This window comes from Misgurnus anguillicaudatus, chromosome 8 (assembly GCF_027580225.2).
Source record: "Misgurnus anguillicaudatus chromosome 8, ASM2758022v2, whole genome shotgun sequence".
NCBI classification, from domain to species: Eukaryota; Metazoa; Chordata; class Actinopteri; order Cypriniformes; family Cobitidae; genus Misgurnus; species Misgurnus anguillicaudatus.
In genome coordinates, this window is record NC_073344.2 from 16,442,494 (window position 1) to 16,466,954 (window position 24,461).

At 37.2% G+C, this 24,461-nt stretch overlaps 1 protein-coding gene across 10 annotated transcripts in view; it reads right to left on the reverse strand.

Annotated features, from left to right (window-relative positions):
• The window catches only part of foxp1b (forkhead box P1b), a 246,457-nt gene that overhangs the window by 44,900 nt on the left and 177,096 nt on the right, over positions 1-24,461 (reverse strand). For 7 of the 10 annotated variants that reach the window (XR_008646236.2, XM_055212472.2, XM_055212473.2 and 4 more), the window contains 4 exons: positions 9,161-9,298; positions 7,038-7,130; positions 2,805-2,915; positions 2,068-2,209 (listed from right to left, as the gene is read on the reverse strand). Coding sequence is in view for 9 of the 10 variants with exons in the window: in XM_055212472.2 (XP_055068447.1) it covers positions 2,068-2,209; positions 2,805-2,915; positions 7,038-7,130; positions 9,161-9,298 (484 nt within the window). In the remaining variant the exon portion in view is untranslated. The remainder of the gene's footprint in view (positions 1-2,067; positions 2,210-2,804; positions 2,916-7,037; positions 7,131-9,160; positions 9,299-24,461) is intronic. The other 3 variants (XM_055212476.2, XM_055212478.2, XM_055212477.2) reach the window with 3 other exon arrangements.

Sequence of the window (24,461 nt, forward strand, 5' to 3'; positions counted from 1 at the left end):
TCACCATCTAATATTATGTGTTCAGTCTTACTTATTATATTCCCTTGGTAACAACTACTCTGAAAATTTTTGATCACTTGATAGTCATCCGGAGACCTCTTAAACACGGCCATGACACAAGCTCACGGTTTCAATCGTCTAGCCCAGCCCCAGGGCAACGTGGATATTTGGAGTGGCTCAGGTTTGTGACTATGCGACTGATCAAACAATAACAAAACTGAACAAACACCGTTTGTATTTGCGAGTTACCCAAGAACCCCTCCCCACCCTTTATTTGGTCTTATCTTGTTATGGCCTTGTTTGTTTTAGTACAGTCAGCTTTCAGCAAAAAACCTGAAAACACAACCGGCATGAATGCGTTCTTTGTCATCCTGTAGCTGCTCCTTAAGTAAATATGACAAAGGAAAATAAAGCAATACACTTTCTGGAAAAACACCTTTTGACTCACACTGGCAGCTTGTGAAGTGATTAATCTTTGACTAGTCTAGTGGGTTGAGGTTAGAAAACAATGGTGCAAGAATGTTTACGGGTCGATGGGGAACCAACTTGAGATAACAGAGATGAAACAGATATGTATATACAGACGATCGGATGTAGGAATGGAAACATAAGATGTTTCCAGGTTTGCCTTTCCTAGTTAAAATCAGTGTCATATCTGACATGCTTTTGTTGTTTAAAGATAAAAACAAGACAATACTGAATGGGAAAATATAAAAAAACAATAAAATAAATCAAACCAAAAGTAAATCAAAATAAATATATTAAACAATAACAAAAGCTTTTGGCTTTTAGTGTCTGCAAAAAATTTAAACGGATAGTTCACCCCAAAATGAAAATTCTGTCATCATTTACTATCGGTCAAAAACTGTATGAGTTTTTTATTATTTTGAAAAGAAAAATATATTTTTATTGAGCTGCAACAACTAATCGATAAAATCGATTATGACATTCGTTGTCAACACAATGTTTTACGTCTTTATTGACTTCTGGCACAAACTAACTGTGTACAGAGCTATTTTTAGCCTTTCATTGATAAAACTAAAGCGTCTGATCTCCGCGTTTCATTTTGTAAGCGTGTGAAAGTTGCGCGATCTTATTTTATTAATTGCGCTGAAATATCAGAGAAAGCTCTAACATACACGTACAAAACAATGTGCGCAGCATGTTCACTTACAACACAAGCAGCAGACTCCGACATATTAGTTCGCGTCCATATAAACTCGTCATTACTCCCGCTCGCGTGTTGATAATTAAATACATTTAAATAAGTAAATATTCATTTATATTTTATCCGATTAGTCGATTAATCAAGAAAATAATCGATTAATTTTGTTAAATTATATTTTGACATTTAAAGATGTTTTACTATTTAAAAGCTGCACAAACTGTTTTTAATATTGGCTTAAAATATCAAAAATCAAAAATATTATATTAGTAAAACACTGTCGGTAGTAGTGTGTGGCTTTTGCACTATTAAAAATACACTTCTATACGTAAATACCCTAATTTAGTGCCTTAGCTCAGTGGTTCTCAAACTTTTCCAGCGTGCGGCCCCATTATGTATGGGGACCCCCACTTGTGCCCTTCATGGCCCTCCAAAGAAAATTTATGACATAAAACACTGTAAAACATAACATTTGAATTAACCAAAACTTATTAAAATATACAAGTAGTGCTGTTGGTTAGAAGCCTTGTTTTTCTGAGGTTAAACTATACAGAATTCATGATAAATTAATGCATTTTATAAAATGTCCTAAAACTGGAGCCCCCTTGGTACCATCTCAGGCCCCCCAGAGGGCCACGGCCCCCAGTTTGAGAACCACTGCCTTAGCTATAATACGTAAAAACATCTAATTAAGTAAATATTTTTATTTTTTCAGTTTAGTTGATTAATCGAAAAATAATCGACCGATTAATCGATTACGAAAATAATCGTTAGTTGCAGCCCTAATTTTTATAAATGTTTCTAACCACACAGAAGTCAGTGGGTAACGTCAAATGTGCGTTTACATCATTTAATTATTAATAATTCGATCAGGAAAATTAAGGGGTGCAATCTGAACTCACCCTGAGTGAGGGAGTGCAGGGGCAGAGTCTGGTTTGGTTGGATAGACAGCAGGCCTTGTCTTTGCAGATTCAGAAGATGCTGCTGCTGCAGCTGCTGAACCTGAAGGAGCTGCTGCTGGAAAGCCAGCTGCTGCGCAGACACCTGCAGAGAGAGAGAGAGAAGGAGAGAGAAAACAAATGAATGAAAGGTTTACACTCACAAATAATTGTCAAGACATTTACAAACATACCGATTCACTCATAGCTGATAAAAACGAATACAGTAACACGCTCTGACAAGTCCGTTCCCACATCCCTGTCCCTTCTTAATTAACGAGGAGTCTGGGAAGCTCGTGACAAATAATGGAACGTTGTTAATCATTCCTAATAAGAGCCACAGGATTTTAATTATGGCCATTCATAACTCCGCAAACAATCTGTGACTAAAAGGAAGTCCTTAAGATTCAGCAGCATTTAAACCGAGTCAGAGGAGCCAAACAATCATCTCCCCTGTGTAAGGGCTCTTGTATACTAGAGGAAGCTCTGAGGGAGTGACTGATAGATTTGCTAAAAGGTGAAGTGTGCCATTTTTGCGCCTCTGGTGGTAATATTGCAAAGAATATGATTGTTCTCAAACAGGTTTTCGGAAATTCTGTACATTTTATCATTTAAGGGTGCGAAACTAGAGGGCAGCTTTAAGGGGGCCATGCTGGTTAAGCTAGTTAATCATGAGTAAACCGGTAAGGAAATCAGCATACCAGTTCTGCATGATGGGGACCAGCATCTGAAGGCCAACAAACTGTATGGTAAAGACCAGCAATCCGGGTCTTTTCAGTAAGGAGGGAGGGTGGAGCAATGTTGAGGGCACGCTGGTGAAAAAAACGTGAAGTTAAGCGTAAAAGAGGCGGGCGAGTTAGATTGTAAAAGGGAAAAGGAAACGAGTAAAAGAGAATAAGAGGGTGTTGAAAGACAGAAGGAGAAGGAAGGATGCTGGACGAACTGCTGCGTAGTCAGAATGATAAATAGGAGGAAATTATCTAACATCCCCGATCGCCCCACAGTCAAAACAAACGGGTGATGTTATGGAAATACGAGGGCTATTGAACCCTCTCGCTGACCCCTTTCAACGCCAACGCTGTTGTTTATGACCTCTACAGTGCATTATGATGTTTCTGTGACAACAGCTGAACGTCCTCTATAATCACGAGAAGGTTCCTCTGAAGGTTTCTGAAGTGGACTTTCGCGCGGTGTGTGCGTGTTTGTCGGCGCATTAAAGCGCAAATGTGGCTTTGCCAAGCTGTGTACCGCACCCTCTTCCCAAACACAGGATGCTTAACTTTGTGTTTACTTCTCCAAACAAAAAGCGCACAAAAAAGGTCTCGCAAAACAGCCGCGGACAGGTCAACCTTTAGACCCACAACAGAGCTGAAAAATCCTGATAAAGTGCTCGCTCTCCCCCTCGCTCTCTCTTTCCTTTGTCTTTCACGGTCCACCCATCCTCATCTGCCTGTCAATGGGCTTTTGCTTTTTTGTAAGCTGCCCTCTTCTCCCTACCACCCATAATCCCCCACTTTCCCCCTCTACACCTAAAGTACAAGGCTTTAGTCGTACAAATGCTTAAAATATATAAATGCTTATAAAATAGATATGCTCATTTACTGGATGAGCCCAGATATAGAAGATCAAATCAAATTAAAATCTTAAAATCACTATTGTGACACAAACAGAAAAATAAAGCCAGTCTCTATTAACGTCCTATGTAAAAGAGGACTGGACTGGGGACAAATATAAAACGTGAACATAAAACAGCATTCACAATGCATTTAACTTCAATAATGTGACATTTACGAAAGAAACAGACTAGGCCTTGGTCAGGATGGGTGTCATATTTCATTCATCATGAATGGAAATAATGCTGAAACGGTACGTTCAAAAGGTGGTACTGTCTTAAGGTCTTATGTCAAAGGCAATTTCCACAACACACATTTTCCAGCATTTCTCTGTCAACGGGAATGTATTGTTAGGATGTATTTTATATGTTGCATCAGCCGAATGACTGACAACAAGGTACAACAAAGCACAACCCATTCATGTGAAAATAAATGACACATCCAGGTTTAAATATAACAAAAATGTGGGACAGGACTTTGATTGGAATGTTAATAAAAGGGCTGTGATATAAGGTAACATTATCGTTTCCCAACTTAAATGACTTTGTTACATCAGCAGAAAAGTTAGTTATTAAAGTTATATGAAACAATACTGTTTCTTTACAATAAAAAACTGAACTGATGAATCACAAATTACGCTGATGAAAAAATGGGTCTATTTTTATGTAAAAAAAAACATAATTGTCGTCAAGTGCTCTGCGACCTTGACAAAGGATCTGGATCGCTTGATCCTCTCATTCGCACTTAAACGTTAACCCATCCTTGCACAGCGAACAAGAGGTTAACTCGGAGTGGCACGCGAGAACAGAGCGGATGACAACATGATCCAGACTGACGCTGGCAGGGGCTTTTATTGCCTCGCCTCCACTCCAAAGTTAAAAATCTTTGAAAACCTAAGAAATTTTGTTGTCTGTTAAATAAAAGAGGCACAAAGCATCAGCGGGGGGTTATTGTCTGACCCCCGTGGGGGGAGTCGCTGCTACGATTCGCGTTTCGTCTTTTGATGGCAGCCGAAGGAGGGGGAGAGGGAACGCGAGTGAGAAAAACACGGGCAGACGGAGGACAGCCTCTCGAGAGCTGCATCGGATTCCTGTGATCATACATAATACGCTTTAAAATGGTGTGTTTATTCCACTGTACGTCTTGTTTCATTCAGCTGATCAACTGTTTCTTCCTTTGACGGTGAAATCCTCCCTTTTCAACCCTCTGTTCTCGAGTCCCCTTCCTTCATCTGTCCTTCTGACACGAGAGAGTGACAGCCTCTGTCAAAAGCGAGAGAAACAGTCCCATCGCATTGATTTATGAAGGCAACGTACTTGTCCAAACTGAAGCCCCCAGTTCATTAATTAGTCAGCTGGGGGACTTTGAAGTAAGCTTATGAGCGTGTATACAACGTAACGTTATCTGTATTGTAACAGAGTAAAGCTCTCGGAGGGGAAGTTTAAAAGTGAAACTCTGATAGTCTTTCGACTTCTTTAAACCAAGCAATAAATTGCTTTTTTTTCCCGAAGCGCAGCCTTATCCGTATGTCATTAGTAAGGCCGGAAAAACATCTGGTGATACAGCTTTAAAATGAAGGGAGAGACATAGAAAATGGGGAATATGGTATATACTGCTGTATTTTTGTCAACCAATATAAAAAAGCATACCCTAATTTTAATCTATATAACTTAGGGCTGCACGATTATGACAAAAGAAATCATAATTGTCGACTTTAAAGGATTAGTCTTAAAAAAAATCCAGATAATTATTTACTCACCACCATGTCATTCAAAATGTTGATGTCTTTCTTTGTTCAGTCGAGAAGAAATTATGTTTTTTGAGGAAAACATTACAGGATTTTTCTTATTTTAATGGACTTTAATGGACCCCAACACTTAACAGTTTTAATGCAGTTTAAAATTGCTGTTTCAGAGGACTCTAAACAACCCCAAAAGAGGCATAAGGGTCTTATCTAGAGAAATAATTGTCATTTTTGGCAAGAAAAATAAGAAATATGCACTTTTAAACCACAACTTCTCGTCTTCCTCCGGTCATGTGACCTCACGTAATACGTCATCACGTCAAGAGGTCACGGATGACGTATGTGAAACTACTAAACTTGTGTCAGTTTATTGTTTAAAATGGTCCGCAAATGTGCGTTTCATATGTAACACGTAACCTTTCGGCGTAATTACGCAATTACGTGAGGTCACGCTGGCGTGTCACAGGACCGGAGGAAGAAGAGAAGTTGTGGTTTTAAAAGTGCATATTTTTTATTTTTCTTGCCAAAAATGACGTTTCGCTAGATAAGGCCCTTATGCCTTGTTTGGGATCGTTTAGAGTCCTTTGAAACTGCAATTTTAAACTGCATTAAAACTAATAAGTGTTGGGGTCCATTAAAATGAGAAAAATCCTGGAATGTTTTCCTCAAAAAACATTATTTCTTCTCGACGGAACAAAGAAAGACATCAACATTTTGGATAACATGGCGGTGAGTAAATTATTTGGATTTTAAAAAATTGACTAATCCTTTAATTGCGATTATTATTGCTGGTTAATAGATTTCAAATTGAAGTTTTGAATGTTTTATAATGTCTTAATTAAAACATCAAAACGAAACAAAATAATATAATATAAATATCAAATAATTATAGAAATTATGTTGTGAGTAAAAAAATCAAAAACAAATGTCTAAAGGACACATCAACTAGCCAAAACGCACAAAAATGAGCACAAACGAACAGCTGTAATTGAGACTTTTGCCGATTATGCAATTGTAATCACGATTAGTTTTCAATTTGTGCAGCCCTTATATAACTTATTTCAAAAAAATCGTCTAACTGAGCACGATAAGGCAAGTTTCTATAAGTATTCTATTTCTAGATAAATTGCAGACACAACTGCAGACAAATACACACAATCAAGACATAATTGATATTTAAAGTCGATTTAAAAATTAAATAGATCAGAAAAAGTGGTCTCTATATAACCTGTGGTTAAAGGGGCCAAAAATAAGAAGGATTTGTATTTTGTCATAAAGTAAGTCATTCTAGAGGCGCAGCAAGTCATAAAATTTTAAAACACCAAATTCTTTTTCGCCGCACTCATAACCCGGTTTGGATGAAAACTCCCTCAAGAGTTTTTATTGCTGTGTCACTTTATCACATCGCGCATGGTTAGGACCCGGTTTCACGACGTACAAGAGCAGGAAATGCCTCGCTTAACTTTCCCCACTGTCAAAACTGAAAATGAGCTACACAGAGGGGCCGGGATGATGTGGCTTTGGTGGGAAACAGCTGGTGGATGGGCTGTGCGTGTAAAGTGATGCAGTCAGCATACCTCTTTGCTCTGCGCCTTGGTGCCATGCTGCTGCTGGATGAGCTGAAGGTGGAGTTGTTCTTGCTGTTTCTTGTAGAACTCCTGAAGCTGCTGCTGCAAACGCACACGGTTATAAATTAAATATATTTTCACTTCATTAAAGTCCATGTGAAATATTAAAGCTTCTTGCAGCAAAACAATCTAATATGCTGTGATCATTTTCAACACTCTCAAAGGTGAATAATACAAATATGTCATAAAAAACAGTGTTTACATGTTAGTCAACCTGCAATGAGTTTAGGTATTTTACCAATTGAAAATGACACGTTTCACCTTTAATTCTGACAAAGGTCACGTTTCCTGAAAATCAGGAAAAATGTACAATTGTTCAGGGTGAAGACCTACTGTACAACACCTACAAAGATGTGTAATGCTAGTAGTATGTTTAAATCATGCATCATGAATTTCTCACATACTACTTAAATACTTGTCATGCATAAGAGACATTTAAGTTGTTTGTTATATGCATTGCACAACAGTAAAAAAAAGAAAAATGTATGTGCTGTTGATCAAAAGGGAAGTTTGCAATGTTATCTTTGTGCTATATATGTTGCAATGCAATTCTTATAGATGCCAGTTAGTTCTGGTTTTAAGATGAGTCACGTTCAAGTCTTTTTTTAAACAAAACATTAAATGCTCTCTAATTTGTAAATCGCTTTGGATTAAAGCATCTGCTAAATATAAACGTATCTGCCGAACAATTAATAAGTAATCGTGAATTCTAGTTGCTACGTTGCCAACAAACTGTTCAAATCCGAATCTTTTATTTCGGTATTTTAGAGAGTATGTACGGATGCACGATTATGACAAAAAAATCGTCGGTTATTCACCTTGATATTGTTATTGCAATTATTATTGCAGATCAATAGATTTTCCATTAAAGTATTAGTCCATTTAAAAAAAAAATCCAGATAATTTACTCACCACCATGTTACCCAAAATGTTGATGTCTTTCTTTGTTCAGTCGAGAAGAAATTATGTTCTTTGAGGAATTTTTTTTCTCATTTTAATGGACTTTAATGGACCCCAACACTTAACAGTTTTAATGCAGTTTAAAATTGCCGTTTTAAGGGACTCTAAACGATCCCAAACGAGGCATAAGGGTCTTAACCTGCGAAACGATTGTCATTTTTTCACAAGAAAAATAAAAAATATGCACTTTTAAACCACAACTACTCTTCTTCCTCCGGCTGTGTGATGACCAGCCAGTGCAACCTCACGTAATTGCGTAATGACGTCAAAAGGTCACGTGTTACATATATGAAACACCCATTTGCGGACCATTTGAAACAATAAACTGACACAAAGACATGAATTAGTATCACACACTTGTAAACACTGTGGCGTAGTTTCGATACGTCATCCGTGACCTCTTGATGTTATGATGTATTATGTGAGGTCGCTCTGGCGTGTCGCAGGACCGGAGGAAGATGAGAAGTTGTGTTTTTTTATTTTTATTGCCAAAAATGACAATCATTTCACTAGATAAGACCCTTATGCCTCGTTTGAGATCATTTAGAGTCCTTTGAAACTGCAATTTTAAACTGCATTAAAACTCTTAAGCGCTGGGGTCCATCAAAGTCCATCAAAATTAGAAAAATCCTGGAATGCTTTCCCAAAAAAAACATAATTTCTTCTCGACTGAACAAAGAAAGACATCAACACCCCGGATGACATGGTGGTGAGTAAACCATCCGGATCTTCTTAAAGAAAATTGACTAATTCTTTAAAGTTTTGAAATGTTTTAGAACTTTCTGTGAAGTAGCTGCATGGTAAACTCTATATAATCTAAAACTAAATAATATAATGTAAATAGCTATTATGAAAGCCAAAACTAATAGCTAAAGGACACATCAACTTATCAATTTTAAAATCTCTGATTTAACCCTGTATTTGGTGCCCAAATATACTGCCAAACGCACAGAAATGAGCATTAATGTACAGATGCAACTGAGGCTTTTGGCAATTATGTAGTTGTTTCACCTCTAAGTATAATCCTGATTAGTTTTTCGATGACTTGTGCACTAAGAGCATTTAAAAGTAACATTTTGAAAGATTTGAACAGAAATAAAAACATGAATTACCTGCTGTAACATCAGTGCTTGTTGTTGCTGCAGTAACAGTTGGAGCTGCTGGGGGCTCAAAACTTGGTGTTGGAGGATCTGCTGCATCTGTTGAGGAGTTATGACCTGTGGTGTCATCATAGCAACAGAAACTGGGACCTGCGCACAAACAAAGAAGAAAAGCAAAGATGTAAATTACGATTTTATGAGTTTCCCTCCTTAAACATAGCAGTTAAGTGCGAATGCAGCCAAATGTGCAAGCATACGCGTCCTGTCGCTGGGCTGTCATGACGTTTCTCAGCCATAACCGGGAAGATTTTGGAAGATTCGCGAGACGAAAGCAAAACCACAAATGCACTCAAATGACCACAAACCATCAATGTTTGGTCCCAATCATCAAACACATCACTTCAGGGACAAGGCCGCTGGACATTATTTTGGAGTGCTGTCCATGTTTTGCTTGTGACTGAATACGTTTTGTATTTTCATGATTGTTTTTGCCCCTCTTCATCAGCGAGAAACATGTAGCCTCGCAATACTTCAGTAAACATGGGTTTGTGTACATGTCACCTGCGTGTTCAAAATTTACCAATAAAAAACACACAAGGCACACAAACATGTCAAAATGGAAAAAGTGAGTGTACTACACCCCTAAGAGGAAAAGGACACGTGATGGCACTGAGAGGGTCTTGAAGCGCTACTGACAGGGGTCTTTAATTGGAGAAAAAGCTTTGTGAGAGTGAATGTGTGTGTGTACTGCCAGTATTTCTTTACGCTACACTGTGTCATTAAAATCTCTCCTCTTTGTGACATTGGGTGACAAACTACGTCCGTGCTGAAAGTGATAGTGGTGAGCATTTGCAACTGTTAACATATCCCCAGCGTGTTTTAGCGAGCGTCTGTGTGTGATCGCCGATGTACGCCTCACATCTGCTCCTGATTGGCCAGACATTAGGATGACAGTCTTTCTTCACCAAGGTTACCCCAATTGCATCTGTGAGTTACAACCACTGACACGTGTTCGAATGTCTGACGGATGTAATTGAGGTCGGAGTCGGTTCGCTTTGTAAAGGGGCCGGGTTACCCGCCACATGGACTCCGCTTGATTCAGCCCACTTTGAAACCTCAACACTAAATATACACCAAAAGCCATAAAGGAGAAAGCTACCAAACCACTTGTGTGTGTGTGTGTTATGCTGTAAACTCAATGACAAACAAGACCAAAACAGGATATGGGGTGCCTTGGCTAAAGATGAACACAAATGCACGCTCATTAACACTCCCCAACATGCTGGCGTTAAGTCTTAATATGCCGTCCATTTTTCACATGGCTTAGCGCGCCATTTGCATAGGCTGCACCCCTTGATTTCTTCATTTCACAGTCATTATGCACTCATGTCCTTTTTTCTTAGCGCCACTAATTTTGATGAACTATTCTGAAGGTCAGAGGCAGACGAATGGCTGGGAGACAATACCATATAAAACACAATAACAGACATTTAGGCTGAAAACAAATACATTCACTGTTTTGCAAGTTTATTGAAATTATGAATTTCCATTTTTTTATTTGAAAAAGACTAATTTTCATAACTGCAATGAACTAGAAAATAAATCAACAATGCAAACTTTGCAATAAAATGGTTTGCTGGTTTGTACATCATTTGTTTCACTGAATTCATAGTTATAAAAACATCTTTAACCTCCCAAGACTCAAGCTTTGGTTTGGCTTGCATTTTAGATTTCTTACAGCTATTTGGGGTTAGGAAGAACCAATAAATATAACCAAATATTTTTCTTTGAACATGAAGCAGTGTAAGTGTCCACGTTTGTGTACAACAGGTTCCAGTTACACAGAATTAAGCATTATTGTGCAAACAACAAAACATTTGACGTCGACTTAAGTTTTCAGCTTTAAAAGGAAATTTTAAACAAACTTAGATATGCCAAACTGGAATAACAAAACTAGAATTACAGAAACCACTAGGGCTGCACGATACTAAAAAAATGCAGTAACTTCTTAGATAATACTATACACAATATGCAATACAATAATGCAAATAAAGTTTTTTTATTATATTAAAAAGTGAAATTTATCAAAAATTCACATTAAGTTTCACATAATTTTTTGGAAAAGGAAGCATCACTGTCTCTTCGTCTCATCAATCTCTTTGCTATCTGCATCTACTTAAAATGTGACTATACATAACTTTTTAAACTATAAAAGTCATGTAGTCATTTCGATATGCATAACACAATAAGAACATTAGCGATTATTTTAATATACCGTAGCCCTAGAAACCACAAAATAAAGCCACATATATAACATAAAAATAAAATACTATAATTAGAGATACATCGCTATTAAAAAATTTCACCGATACGATTATTCAGACTGATATCTGCCGATACTGATGCCGATTGTTAACTTGCATTAATTAAATTCTTAGGATAAAATTTTCTAAATGTAATTTTCTCAATATTGAACATTAAAATAGTGATGTTTCTCTACATTTCCTGCACACAGTGATTAAATTCGTTGCAACTTTTATCTTTTGACTGACAGGATATATCGGTAATGACTATCGGCTGTTTTTAAAATATCGGATGTTTTTAAATTAACTTTCTTGCATTAACTACATTCTGAAGATTACATTTTCTAAATGTTATTTTTTCATATAATGACCATTAATATTAAACATTAAATTAGTGATGTTTCTTTACATTTCCTGTACACAGTGCTCAAATTTATTGCATTTAACTTTTCTCTTTTGATTGAAAAGATATATCGGCCATGGCTATTGACTGTTTTTAAACTATCGGTGTGAAAAATTGCTTTTATCGACCAATACAGATTATTGGCCGAAACATCAGTTCATCTCATACTATAACTATCCTATACTTAGGGCTGGGTATTGATTCAGATGTTCCAGATCGATTCGATTTCGATTCACAAGCTATCAAGTTGATTCTTTTTTTCGATTCTCGGTTCGATTTCGATTCTCAGTTCGGCTTTTATACTTGATTCTTGGTTCAACTCAATGGCTATGGATTTAATACAAATACTATATTTATAAAAAAAAAAAACAGTGATCATATGTTTACAAGTGGGTAATAAAAAGAAAATAAGAAATTAATAGCCACAAACCTGTATATTAAAATCTATTATTTTAGGTACACTTGGGAACATTAAAACAAAACCCATCTCTAATTTTCAAATGCATACAATTATGTTAAATACAATACAATTTTGAATCAAGATGATGCATTTCTTGATCAAACGGGATCAGGTTATTAGGTTTTTCATAAAAAAAAGATTCTTGGCCTTTGAAAATCGATTTTGAATAGACCACGTAAAAACCCAAGAAAAATCTTTTTTTTGCCCAGCCCTATCTATAACATACAGAATGCAAATTAGTATTTTTATGTACATTATTGTCTGTTAATCCAAAAGCAAAACAGACTTTGTCATCTTTCATCTACTTAAAAAAAGACATTTTAATATAAATAGCCAAGACTTTGCTAACCCATCAACATCTAGGCTGGCATCACACAATGCCAATTAAACCCTTTATATCCACACCTTACAGACACACTGACACCAGCATCACACTCTCCTCTCACATTAATGTGTATGTGTGTGTGTGTGTGTGTGTGTGTGTGTGTGTACAGTATATGCGTATCCACTTCTACAAAACCTCAGCTCTAGTGGAAAGGCTATTACAGCTTGCATTTTACTGCCCATTACCACTGAGGTCATTAGTGGAGAGAGGGATGGGCCTTCTCTTAACCTATTGATCATTGTAACTACTAGCATTTAATCCGCTGGTGAATGAGCTGGAATCTCTTTAAGACGCACCGCCGCAGAGCAGAACCACTTCAGCTGAAAAATATCATCCTGGCCACTATATCAGCAGCACTTAAGAAGAGTGAGGGATACCGGTGCTTACCGTTCGGCACGGCTCCCTCTCCTCCTCTGGTCGTAATTGTGGATGTGTGCGAGATGGAATTATTATTATGAATTGCGGTAAATGGCCGTATCGGTTGATAAGAGGTGAGGGGAGAGAACAAATGCATATTTCAAGTCGTCTTGTGATGAAAATGCTTGGAGATAAGGCAGATTTCTGGCTAAACAAGATACCAGGAATTTTATGAATGCATATTTCAGCTGTCAATTGGACAGGTTTAAATAGCACAAGATTTGTTTGCGATGTAAGTGAAAGAGTTAGGAGGATAAAAAGTGAGCAGACCAGAGAAAGCTGACGGTTATGAATTTCACTAAGGAGTGGTGTTGGCCAGGTGCTGGTGTTGAAAACACACACACATACACAACTTTAACACCTGCTGTGTGACTGTAGGCAATGCGCTAGCTAGCGCAGGCCTGCGTCCACCAGCCCTTTCCAAACATACCCATACACACACAAAATACACATCATATAATGTATGATGAACATTTACATGTCAACACATGCAAACATCTGTAGCGTCTCAAATATGGAAATTCATAACTGTGCCTAAGGATTTATTGCCATTAAAAGCCTTTAAAAATGTCACAATAATGCTAATCGCCTAAATATTTTTTATTTTTTTTTAAGTTTATTACTATTTGGAAAAATCATAAAATACAAATCGCAAAAAAACAGTGCTTCCTAATAAACATAAAAGTTCAAACAGCAGGCATAAAATTTGATCAAGGAGAATTACAGTACATGTAGCTTATAGACACAAACAATGACTATATGGGACACAAATGCAAATACCGTCCACTATTCGGTCCGTCTTCACTACATAACAATGTGCAGGAAACTACGCCCGGCACTACAGCTCTAACGAGGAAACATCTGACAAACCTCAGAAACACTGATATTGACTTAATGAACAACCAAGTCTTTGAGAGAGCAAATGTCATGCAAGGAGAAAGAGAGAGAGAGAAATGGGCAATTAAGATGAAGAGTGAAGACTTATGGGGGGGCGACTTCAATCAGTGCGTCTCACACATCGGACTGCCCGTACGGAAAACAGGTTGCAAAAAAGAAGGCAGGAAAAAAGGAAAATCAAATTTTAATGCCTGCTCCCCAGGTGTCATCTTGTTTTGTCGGGACATCAAATAGAATTGAGAAGTACAAAATAACAAGCCCTTGAGAAATCAGAGGAGGTTTCGTCTGTTTGAAGCCTCTTGGTTTACATTGTCCGCAGATATAGGGAATGGTAATGTCCGTACGATTGTTCTGCGCGGCGTGCCGTGGAAATGAGGATTTCACGCTGCACGAGAGGCGTAATTAGTCTCCCACGCAATTTGAATATCCGATTTGTGTTTAACCTATTTGATTCAAATTGTTTACTGTGAAGCAAAAACAAATCAATTAAGTTAAAAAGTTATTTATTAAAAGTGTACTATTGGGAATAAAAAAATGCAATCCAAATAAATCAGAAACACTGCATGTTGTACAGTGTTTAAATATGCATTTTTACTATTATTATTATAAACTAATACAATCTAGGGAAGATATGTGCATATTATATGCTGAACGACAGATTACAAACCCCCCTCTTCGCTCTGGCTGCCTCACTGCCGTTTACAGTTCACATAAACAGGATAATCATAGTCACATTTTCTGCCCATTTACCGAGCAGATTCTTCGGGGGGATCGGCCCATTCAGGGCAACTGTAAAAACAAAAACCCTGATCGCATTTTAATTAACTACTAAACCACAAACAAACAACTTCTCAGAGCAGAGCTGGCCCGGTTCACCGTTAAACAAACAAGCAGGGGCGAAGGAGAGCATGAGGTTCATGTTAGCAATAACAACGGGACACGGTAGAGCGCTGCCTTTCCCACACTAACTTAGCCCCACTGCAGGTGCCCAACGACGGGTTACACCATCAACCCTGAGACTCTCCAAGCTGCTGCTGGAAAGCACATACACATGCATAAAAAAGCTGAATGGGTGTGTTACAGATGCGCTATGAGGCCACGGGCATGTATCATGCCTCGATATGTCTCGGTTTGTTTGCCCACGATTCATTCACAAAGCTCTCAAACACATCACATTTGTTACCACAAACATACAGCAGCGGTACGCTTTACTACACTGTACATTTTTATTTAGGATATATAGAAATGATCCTATATTTTCATGAGGGGTACCAGGATCGTCCTGACCATGAGTATAAGTTCTGAAGACACAATTATGATGTTATGTGCGTTCAAATCATTCGGTCAAAAAAAATCAACACACGGACATTACATAAACTTTCATTTCCGTTTTCATACTTTCTCTCTTAACCAACAAAGACGGGACACTTAAGCACTAGTACAAAAAAGCAAAAGAAGTGCATTAGGTCATACTTTATCTATAAATTTTATATCTACCTCTTTCATTTTCGTGCATTTTTTTTAATTTTCTTATCGGCTATGTATGTTCATGACAAGGGTCTGGTTTCATCATAAAAAATAGTTTAAGATTTTTTTTAACTGCAAAAGAATTATGGAAAATGAAATTGAGTAGTACTAGTTGGTTACGCAGTAATATGCTTTAGCAATATTGTTCATCAACACTACAAAGCATGCATGCAAATTTAATTCATTATTACCAGCTATTATTATCATCATCAGTAACTATTAGCTTCTACCACAATGTATTAACTGACGCTGCCAACCCACAAATCCCGGGTTTTAAAAAAAATCTGACTTGACTTTCCGTCTGCTCAGTACGACACTGAGGTGAACTCATATCATGCATATACTCATTCCTCACCTCAAAGCAACCCTGGGTGACCCTTGCAAAGGCTTTCCTCACTTTCTTCACACACACACACACACGTGCACACATGCACACTTACAACTTCACACACAAGGTTACGCTCAACCAACTGCCTGACATGTGCCACCAAAAACAATGATGTCACTGAAACTGCTTTTGACCACTTCACACCTTTCTAAAACACCCTAACGCCCCTTTCCTCCCTCACTTTTCTCATCCTGCTGATATGATTTATGGTTTACCAGCTCAGCGAGGTTACGCAACGGCGCGCATGCCTTCAGAGGCGTTATTGGAGTCGGTGGAGATTTAATTAAGATCACAGTCTCACAAATCCCCCTCAAATTGAGAATTAACTCGAGACAATGGTCGTCACATCCTCGCACGGGAAAGGTCCCCAATCTGTGCTACGCCAAACAACGACAACACTAATCCGCGTTTTCATGACGGCTTCAGCAAATTGCGATGCGTTTTGATCTGTTGTGTCATGCTGTTTGTCTTTGTACGGCACGGGTTTGTGAGGGTCAATTAATATTTAAAGTGGGGAGATATTGTTAGCTAACCAGCAAAGAGCTAAAAGATTATGTCTTTCTGGTACTTTGGTGTAATCAGCTTTCGCTCAAAGACTTTCTTTAGGTATTCCGACAAATGAAAACTATGAAAAGCAATGCTTTTTTAAACAAATAATGCCTATAAATTTATCCTGTTCTATTAAAATTTGTTTTAAAAGTTTGTTTAGTGTTGACACAACAAGATTTGTGAGCTGTGGAAGTTCCACTGTTTTTGCTGCATATCGTAAAATTGTCTTTCAGGGCCATTCTTCACAACACTACACCTTGCACAGAGAATGCTCACCTGGTGTGCTTACAAATTTAGCAGGTGAAAAAGAAGAAATACATCTTAAGAATGAGGAAAAAGCAAAGCTTTTTTCATATATTTACTAAGAACAACGGAAATGAACAGCTGTTATGTTGTGTGTCACCGTCAAAGTATTCTCCATACTGCACAATGTAGAGCGAGAGGTCTGTGAAATAGGTCACTAAAATAATAATCCTCCCACCACCTCCCAAAACTTTCCTACAGTTTCTATACAACACTTCTGCAGTCTTTTCTTCATTAAATAACAAATCTCACACAAACACACGTACATGTAAGTATTCTTACAAATGCAAACATTCTCATTCCCTTGCCACTAATACACACTTGCTTAAGTCAAGGGGTAGAAATGACAGGTGTTGGCAGGCTCGCGGCCTGTCGGGGCACAACATAAATGCATTTCGGCCCCAGCCAGAGCGGGTCCTAATGCACTACTAATGAACAATAAATCAACTCTGATTACAAACTGTCAGACCAATCAGCTCTCACCTCTCTCTCTCTAAACGAAGGGGCCCGGTGGTCACAGCTGTGCGGCATTACCCTATGCAATGCTCCAGTTTAGCCTAAACTTTCTTTACCTTTCTCCATCCACTCCTGCCCCCCTTTACTTAAACCCCAACACCCCGATCAATGAGCCTCTTCAGATCCACAATTCTGCCAGTGTAAATAATGACAATCACTGTACTGAGATCAGCAGCATGTGGTTGATTATAAGGAAGCGTGCATCTATGTCATCACTAAAGTCAGACTAAACATTTGCTTTAAATAAAACATCACTGATATTATTATACTGTAGCATATACATATCTATAAGTACATATAAGTAAAGCTGCAGAAGAAAGTAAGTGTTAAGTGAAGTGTAGTCTAGTGTCATGCATGTGTGTGTAGATCACGAGATTGTCAAAACTTTGCAAGTTTTCATATTCACACTCCTGGTCACACACATACACGTGCACACACACTATAAGGGCCCACAATACAAGGGTCAAATCAGAGTGAGTCCCTGCCCTTTATTAATGAGTAACAGTGAAGTGAAACCGACCCAACACAGTCACAAACAAATAAACACACCAATAAATACAGTTATTAGACAATTTAACGTAAATTTTATACTTAATAGCATATAAGCTAAAAATTCAAATGAGCATGGGAAATATAAAAATCCGTTTTTCCAAATTATAGCCAAAAAAGTTCCTGTAATTTACTCTGTAACACTTGGAGCTTACAATGCAAAGTTTTTGGTTTCAATCTGAAGAACACACATACTGATAAAAAATACTGTACGTATTATGTCACTTTAGATAAAATTGTACGCCGAAGGGATAAATGTAAAATAAACAAAAGACAATAAAACGCAACATCGAATATAAACAGCTAGAAAAGTACTCGCTTAAAAACGAAATCAAACTGACAACTGCTTAATACACCTCAAAACAAAATTAAATAATAAAAAAGATCGTCTGAGTTCAGTGAGCATCCAAACTTGTAATCGCAACAGTGTTTACGCGTCTCCTAAACAACCACACTGACATAAACTAACACAAACAGCACGCGCTGCGATCTCCTCAGGACACGTTACACTGTAAAACTTTTTCACAGCACCGTAAAAAGCGGAAAATTACAGAATCAATCAAATTGACAAACCTGACAAACTCCATTTGGCTGGCAGGGTAAACAGAGGGAATGCGGGCCGTTTGTAGAGTCGCTGAAGACGAGAAGACACGAGCCGCGGAGCGCGGGACCGAAATAGAGAGAGAGGGGGAGAGAGAGGCGTTTACAGTGAGCGTGTGCGCGTGCTACCGCGTCTCGAGCCTCTTTCCCGGGGATGTGGACAGATTGCACGCGCGAGGTTGCTCTCCGGCTGACAAGATACAAAACTATCCAATCAACCACGCCCTTTCTCCACCAATCACAAGCGGCCCTCTAAACATAATCAATTCAAATGGGGACACAAGCAGCGGCAGGGGCCGCCGCGGGCCGTGCGCGAGCGTGTATGCGCGCCTGTGTATGTGTGCCTGTGTATGTATGTGTGTGCGTACGCGGGGGCAGGTGAAGCAATGCCATTGTGTGGGACCCCAGGAAAAAAAAAAAGAGAGAGAGAGAGAGAGAGAGAGAGAGAGAGAGAGGGAGAGATAGAGAACAAAAAGGAGCTAAACAAAACAAAAAGAAAAAAGCAGCGCCGTTGATGGCTGTTAACCCTGTGACCCCGGTAAGAGTTTTGTCTGTGCCTGTGAAACAATGAAAGCCTGAAGAAAGCCTTTAATTAAACAAACACATACGTAAACACTGAGAGAGAGAGAAAAAAAAACAGATAGGTCCTGAAAGTTATTGTTCTTTTAGTGAAGCTGTTTATGGTAACAAAACAAATCTTACATTGAAAGGAAAGAAAGAAAAATAAATAAATATGTATTTTCTAATGTAATGCACATATAAGAGACGCATTTATTTAAATATAAATGGATAAAAATGTACAGTAATTTTCACTGTATGAAGACGTTCAAAAAACTGTAAATTTGTAAATGTGTAACTTCAATAGTAAGTTTCAACCTTAGAAGTGTAATTTGTGCTGTTTTCTTTCACAGACTGATAATGTCTGGGTTAAGCAACTTCCACTAATTTCCACAACATAAAACATCATATATCGCATCTTTACTTCTGCTGTAAAAGGTGTTAAGTGCTCAGAGATAGCAAGTGATTAAAACATCATCACCTTCTCACACTCTTTCTTTTAAAAGAAAGGAAAACATAGAAAACTGGGTTCGCCCTCTACTGGCGTACTTTGTATTACACTTAAAAAAAAAAGAAGGATATTTAGTTATATTAACACTTTTTTATTTAATCAAAGCTGTTTTTGTTGTCAAATTTTGACAGGTTTACATATAAAATATTACAGTTTATTAAAAACTCTTACACATATTTACATCGAAAATAAAAAAATAAATAATATATTTATTAATCCATATTACCACTATATTTATAACATACATTATTTTAACCTCCTAAGACCCCAGCTTTGGTTTGTCTTTTTTTCCAGATTTCTTCCAGATATTTTGGGGTTAGGATGAACCAATAAATATAATAACCAAATATTTTTCTTTGAACATGAAGCAGTGTCATTTTCCATATTTGTGTACGATAGGTTACAGTTACTCAGAATTAAGTATTATGGTGCAAACAACAAAAAATGTGATGTGGACACCCAGGTCTTAGGAGGTTAAATAATGGTGCTTATTTTATTATGCAAAAATTAAACAAAATGGATTATTTAAAAACAAACAAACAAACAAATTGTAGTAATCTAAAACTTAATTTTTTGAGAATAAATGAAATGAATACACATACATTGGTGGAGCTGTCACATTAACACTATGAATACCATATTTATGTATTGTGGCATTTCAAAGAATACATTTCTACTACCACGGCAGATTTTAAAATCATGTTAAATCCTGTTTCTGTACTGCATCAGTGACCTAGAAATGCTTATATTATTTACAGACTTAAAAGACTTAAGTGTGTAAACTGGCAATTTCTATACAAGCTGTAGCTTTGTTAATAATTAAGTATAGGAAAGACTACTTCATTGTTTCCCTGACACACACACATACACACACAATCGCACACGGACATACAGTAATTGCACTTAGACTTGAGCAAGGGCAAAAAGGCAAGCAGTATGTATGCACACATCACACATGTAGCCACTCATATAAACACACACACACACAAACACACACACGCACCACTCGGCCATACCCCCTCTCTCCCATGCCTGCTCCCCTGGGCAGAATGTCGGGCATATTCTCAATAAAACACCTTCTTAGCAGTAATAGGCCACTGTTCTCATTTCAGTGTTCCCAAAGGGCTCATGATAAATTTAGCAGACATACAGTTCAAGCCTCCTACTTGTCTCTCTCTCTCTTTGCTGTGTTCAGGCCTGCATGCCATAATTACCCATACTCTTTTTATTCAAGTAGTCTAATAGATCTCGCTGTTTATTCACTCGATCACTTTCTGAGTCACAGAACCAACACTATTCATTTACGTCTTGTTACAGATAATTGGAAAGCACAGGTTGACTCCTTTTCGCGACTGACACACAAACAATCACCAGTTTCATCTCAGATCAGCTCTGCGGTTCCACGTATTACTGTCACGGTGACACTGGGCTGATCCCAGATAAGCGCTTGCTGGTAACCCGGTTGGATTTAGCATACGGGTGCAATGACAAACTGCACAGTCATATAAACCCCGAAAGACTCATTGCACAATCAGCGCGACTACATGATGTGTTACAGTACTACGACCGTGACGTAGATATCCTCGGCGTCTTCGTTCCAAGAGACCTTTGCACGTGTCTAAATAAGCTCATTTGTAATGCTGGCCTGTGCCTTAATGTAATCGGCTGTTTACTTAAACAGGTTTTATCAGAGCAGGTGTGATTGTTAACAGCAAACAGCTGGTGCTATGGGCAACAACCTTCATTTGAAGGACCAAACACACACACACATCTTGAATGTCACATCTATTAATGAAAGAGCTGAGAGTCATTTCTGAACGGTGACTATTACAACCAAAGCAGTTTCAGTACAGTACGTGTGCGATGATGATATCTGGCACAAGGTATTGAGAGAACACGAAATTATCACCGACAACATCAAAAGGCGCAAACAATTATATGCGCATTTAGCCATTTGTGCTGTGATTCACAAAGCTGCTAAATGCGGGGTAGATCTTGTTTGATTTATCCTTGCTGAAAAGGTAAAAGTGCTCAGCGCTGCTTCCAGTTCAGTCAAAACATGAGCTTTTGTCAGTGGTGTGCAACATAAATAAAGTGGGTGGGGGAATATTGTTTTCTTTATGTGCTATTGTGACTGATTCAGAGTGTGTGCTTTTTGAGTCAGGCACTATTTTTGGAGGCATCATCAAAACATTTCAAACCGACAAAAGAAAAACATACTACCATTTTTAAACAGTGAACTGGTTGAACTTAGCTGTCCTGTTTACATAAAAATGACAACTACACAGCAAATTTAGCAGAGTTAAAATTACGGTGTTAATGGAAATAAAAAGAGTTCAGAGTTAATTTAACACTGGATTGAGTTAAAACTATTTTATTTAACTCTATAAAAATAAAGAGTTGGTGTCAAAACAGAGTGTTACCACTTTTTTAAAAAATCAACTCCCACAGTGTTTTCTTAGTGGAGTTTGTTAACTCTTAGGGTGTTAAATAGAGAAGACCTCCCACTTTTTACAGCACACACTGAACCGTGTTTTTGGATGATGCAGTTCAAGCAGAAGGTCATCTCTTTTACTGTAAATGGTAAGTAAATGTTCAATAAATAAAATTTTGATCAATAACATTATGTTTTGTTTTATATGTTTTATTATGTTATGTTTTATATGGCTGTTAGTATCAAGTTTAACATTAAGTGTCATGTGTTATTGTCATTATATGAATGCTGCAGTTGAGTTTAGGTCTTAGCCTCAGATGGAGCAATTCATACTCGTATAATGTTTTTGGGATTTTTTTTGTTGTTGTTTTTTTTTTGCTTTATATGCTGTTTAAGTTTAATATATATATTTTTTAATCCATTAATGTGTGCAGGAGATTTGCTTTGGGGACTTAAGAGGAGCACAGAAATAGGCCTACATGAAAATTTCTTCAGACGAAGAGCAATTTTATAACAAAGTGAGTATTTTGTGCAAAACATAAATTGTTTTGTATTGTTTTTTAATACTGAATTTTTCCATTTTATTTTTGTTTTATTAACAGAAAAGTTCAATATCCAGTTTGAAGGTCTGACCGTCGAGGATCATATCACCTCCTTACAGCTACTGGTTCATCATATTCTGCTGTTAATATGTGAAGACCAACATGGATTTTGGATTGAAATGAAGTCAAACTTGTTTGTATGAACTGAAGCATCCCATAAAGTGTGTTTACTGTTGTTATACATTGGGAATGTGCTTTTTAGTTGTCTCGGATGTTAATATGTTAATTTAATGAACACTTAAATGCATGATACATTGAGGACAATTTTTCTGTCATAAATAAATGTTGATCAGATGACATTTAAAAAAATTATGAATATTTTTAAAATGAGAATGATAGATTATACTGCTGTATTGTTACATTAAAAAACTGTTTAAAATAAAGTTTTTGTCCCAAAAGTACCTTAATATGTTTCTGTCTTTACATGTTTCTGTCTGTCCATATTAACACCATATTAAAAAATATAACACTTCATTGGAGTTAACAAATTACACCGAGGGAGTTAATTTTTAACAAATAAAAATATTTAACACTGATTAGTGTAAATTTATAGTTAGATTTTTAACTCTGTATAGTGTCAATTGCTAACACTTTAAAAGAGTGAATGTGCCAACACTTTCAAAAGTGTTAAAATAACTCTATTGGGAGTGGACCCCATGAGACACTTTTAAAGTGTTGAATTTAACTCTTATAGAGTTATTCTGAGGTTCCAGAATTTGCTGTGTACACATTAACACAATGACATCGTTTTTATAAAAAGGTAGGTTGAATTAAAAACTTGTATTTTATTTTTAATATATATTTTAAAATATATTTTTAAAATAATAATCTTAATTGCATTTAATCAAATAAAAATGAGATCAGAGGTAATAAATGGTCAAATAAATAACATAAATAAAATACAATGTAAATTATAAATAAATGCATAACATTTACAAAAATTATTAAAAATGAATGCATTCATAATACAATTAAATAAATCCGAGATATTTTAATAAACCGCAATGAAGCAGCGATCAGAAATGAAATGCAACTGAACATCAAATAAACATCTTTGCTTTACCAAACTCAGTCAACCTTTACAAACAAAGCTGCAATAGGACACAGCAGGGTAGGGTTGTGCCGATAGACGATATCATCGTCCATCGTGATGGTTGACTGACATCACGATGGAGAGACACCATCGTGATGCCACGCCCCTCCCCACTCCGCTGCGAGTCGACATACACTTACTCTCTTCTATATAGACTATAGTTAACCTAATATCTTTGCGTGAATTGCTTTATAAATTAAATAGAAAATATAACTAATGCATATATGCTATTTTAAATACTGTAGTCTATGCCTGAGACGTGACGTGTGTTAGTCTGTGAAAATATCCTGTCAGGCATTTGATCTTGACTAGGGATGGGCACGGATATTCGAATGGCAATAATAATTCGAATTTAAAAAATGCTATTCGAATGTTTGTTTGTTTTTAATGTGCCACCAAAGGGTAACAACTTATTTGATGCTTTTTTACTTCATCTATACTGTCTTTTACACACTTAAATGTAAAATATACATGAACATTAATTTGTATGTATTTCTGATTGTTTGGCAATGCAGACGAATTTAAGTTTTTCCTTTTATCTCCGGGTTTGTCCGCGCCGCGCCGTATTTGGCCACTGGCTCAGTGAGGGCTCACGTGTTATTAAACGTGCTTCTCCGCCGCCCGAATCAACACATCATGAGAGATTTGTAAGCTTTCTGTTATAAAGTCTACTTTATTTTGTTAATAAGGAGACAGGCACGGAGAACGAAATGAAACGGAGAACATTTATTATATGCGGTGCTCTTTTGAAAATGAACCGGATAACTGCACATGGCAGTTTAAAGCAAAGCATTATTGTATCTAGTCAGAAGAACGGG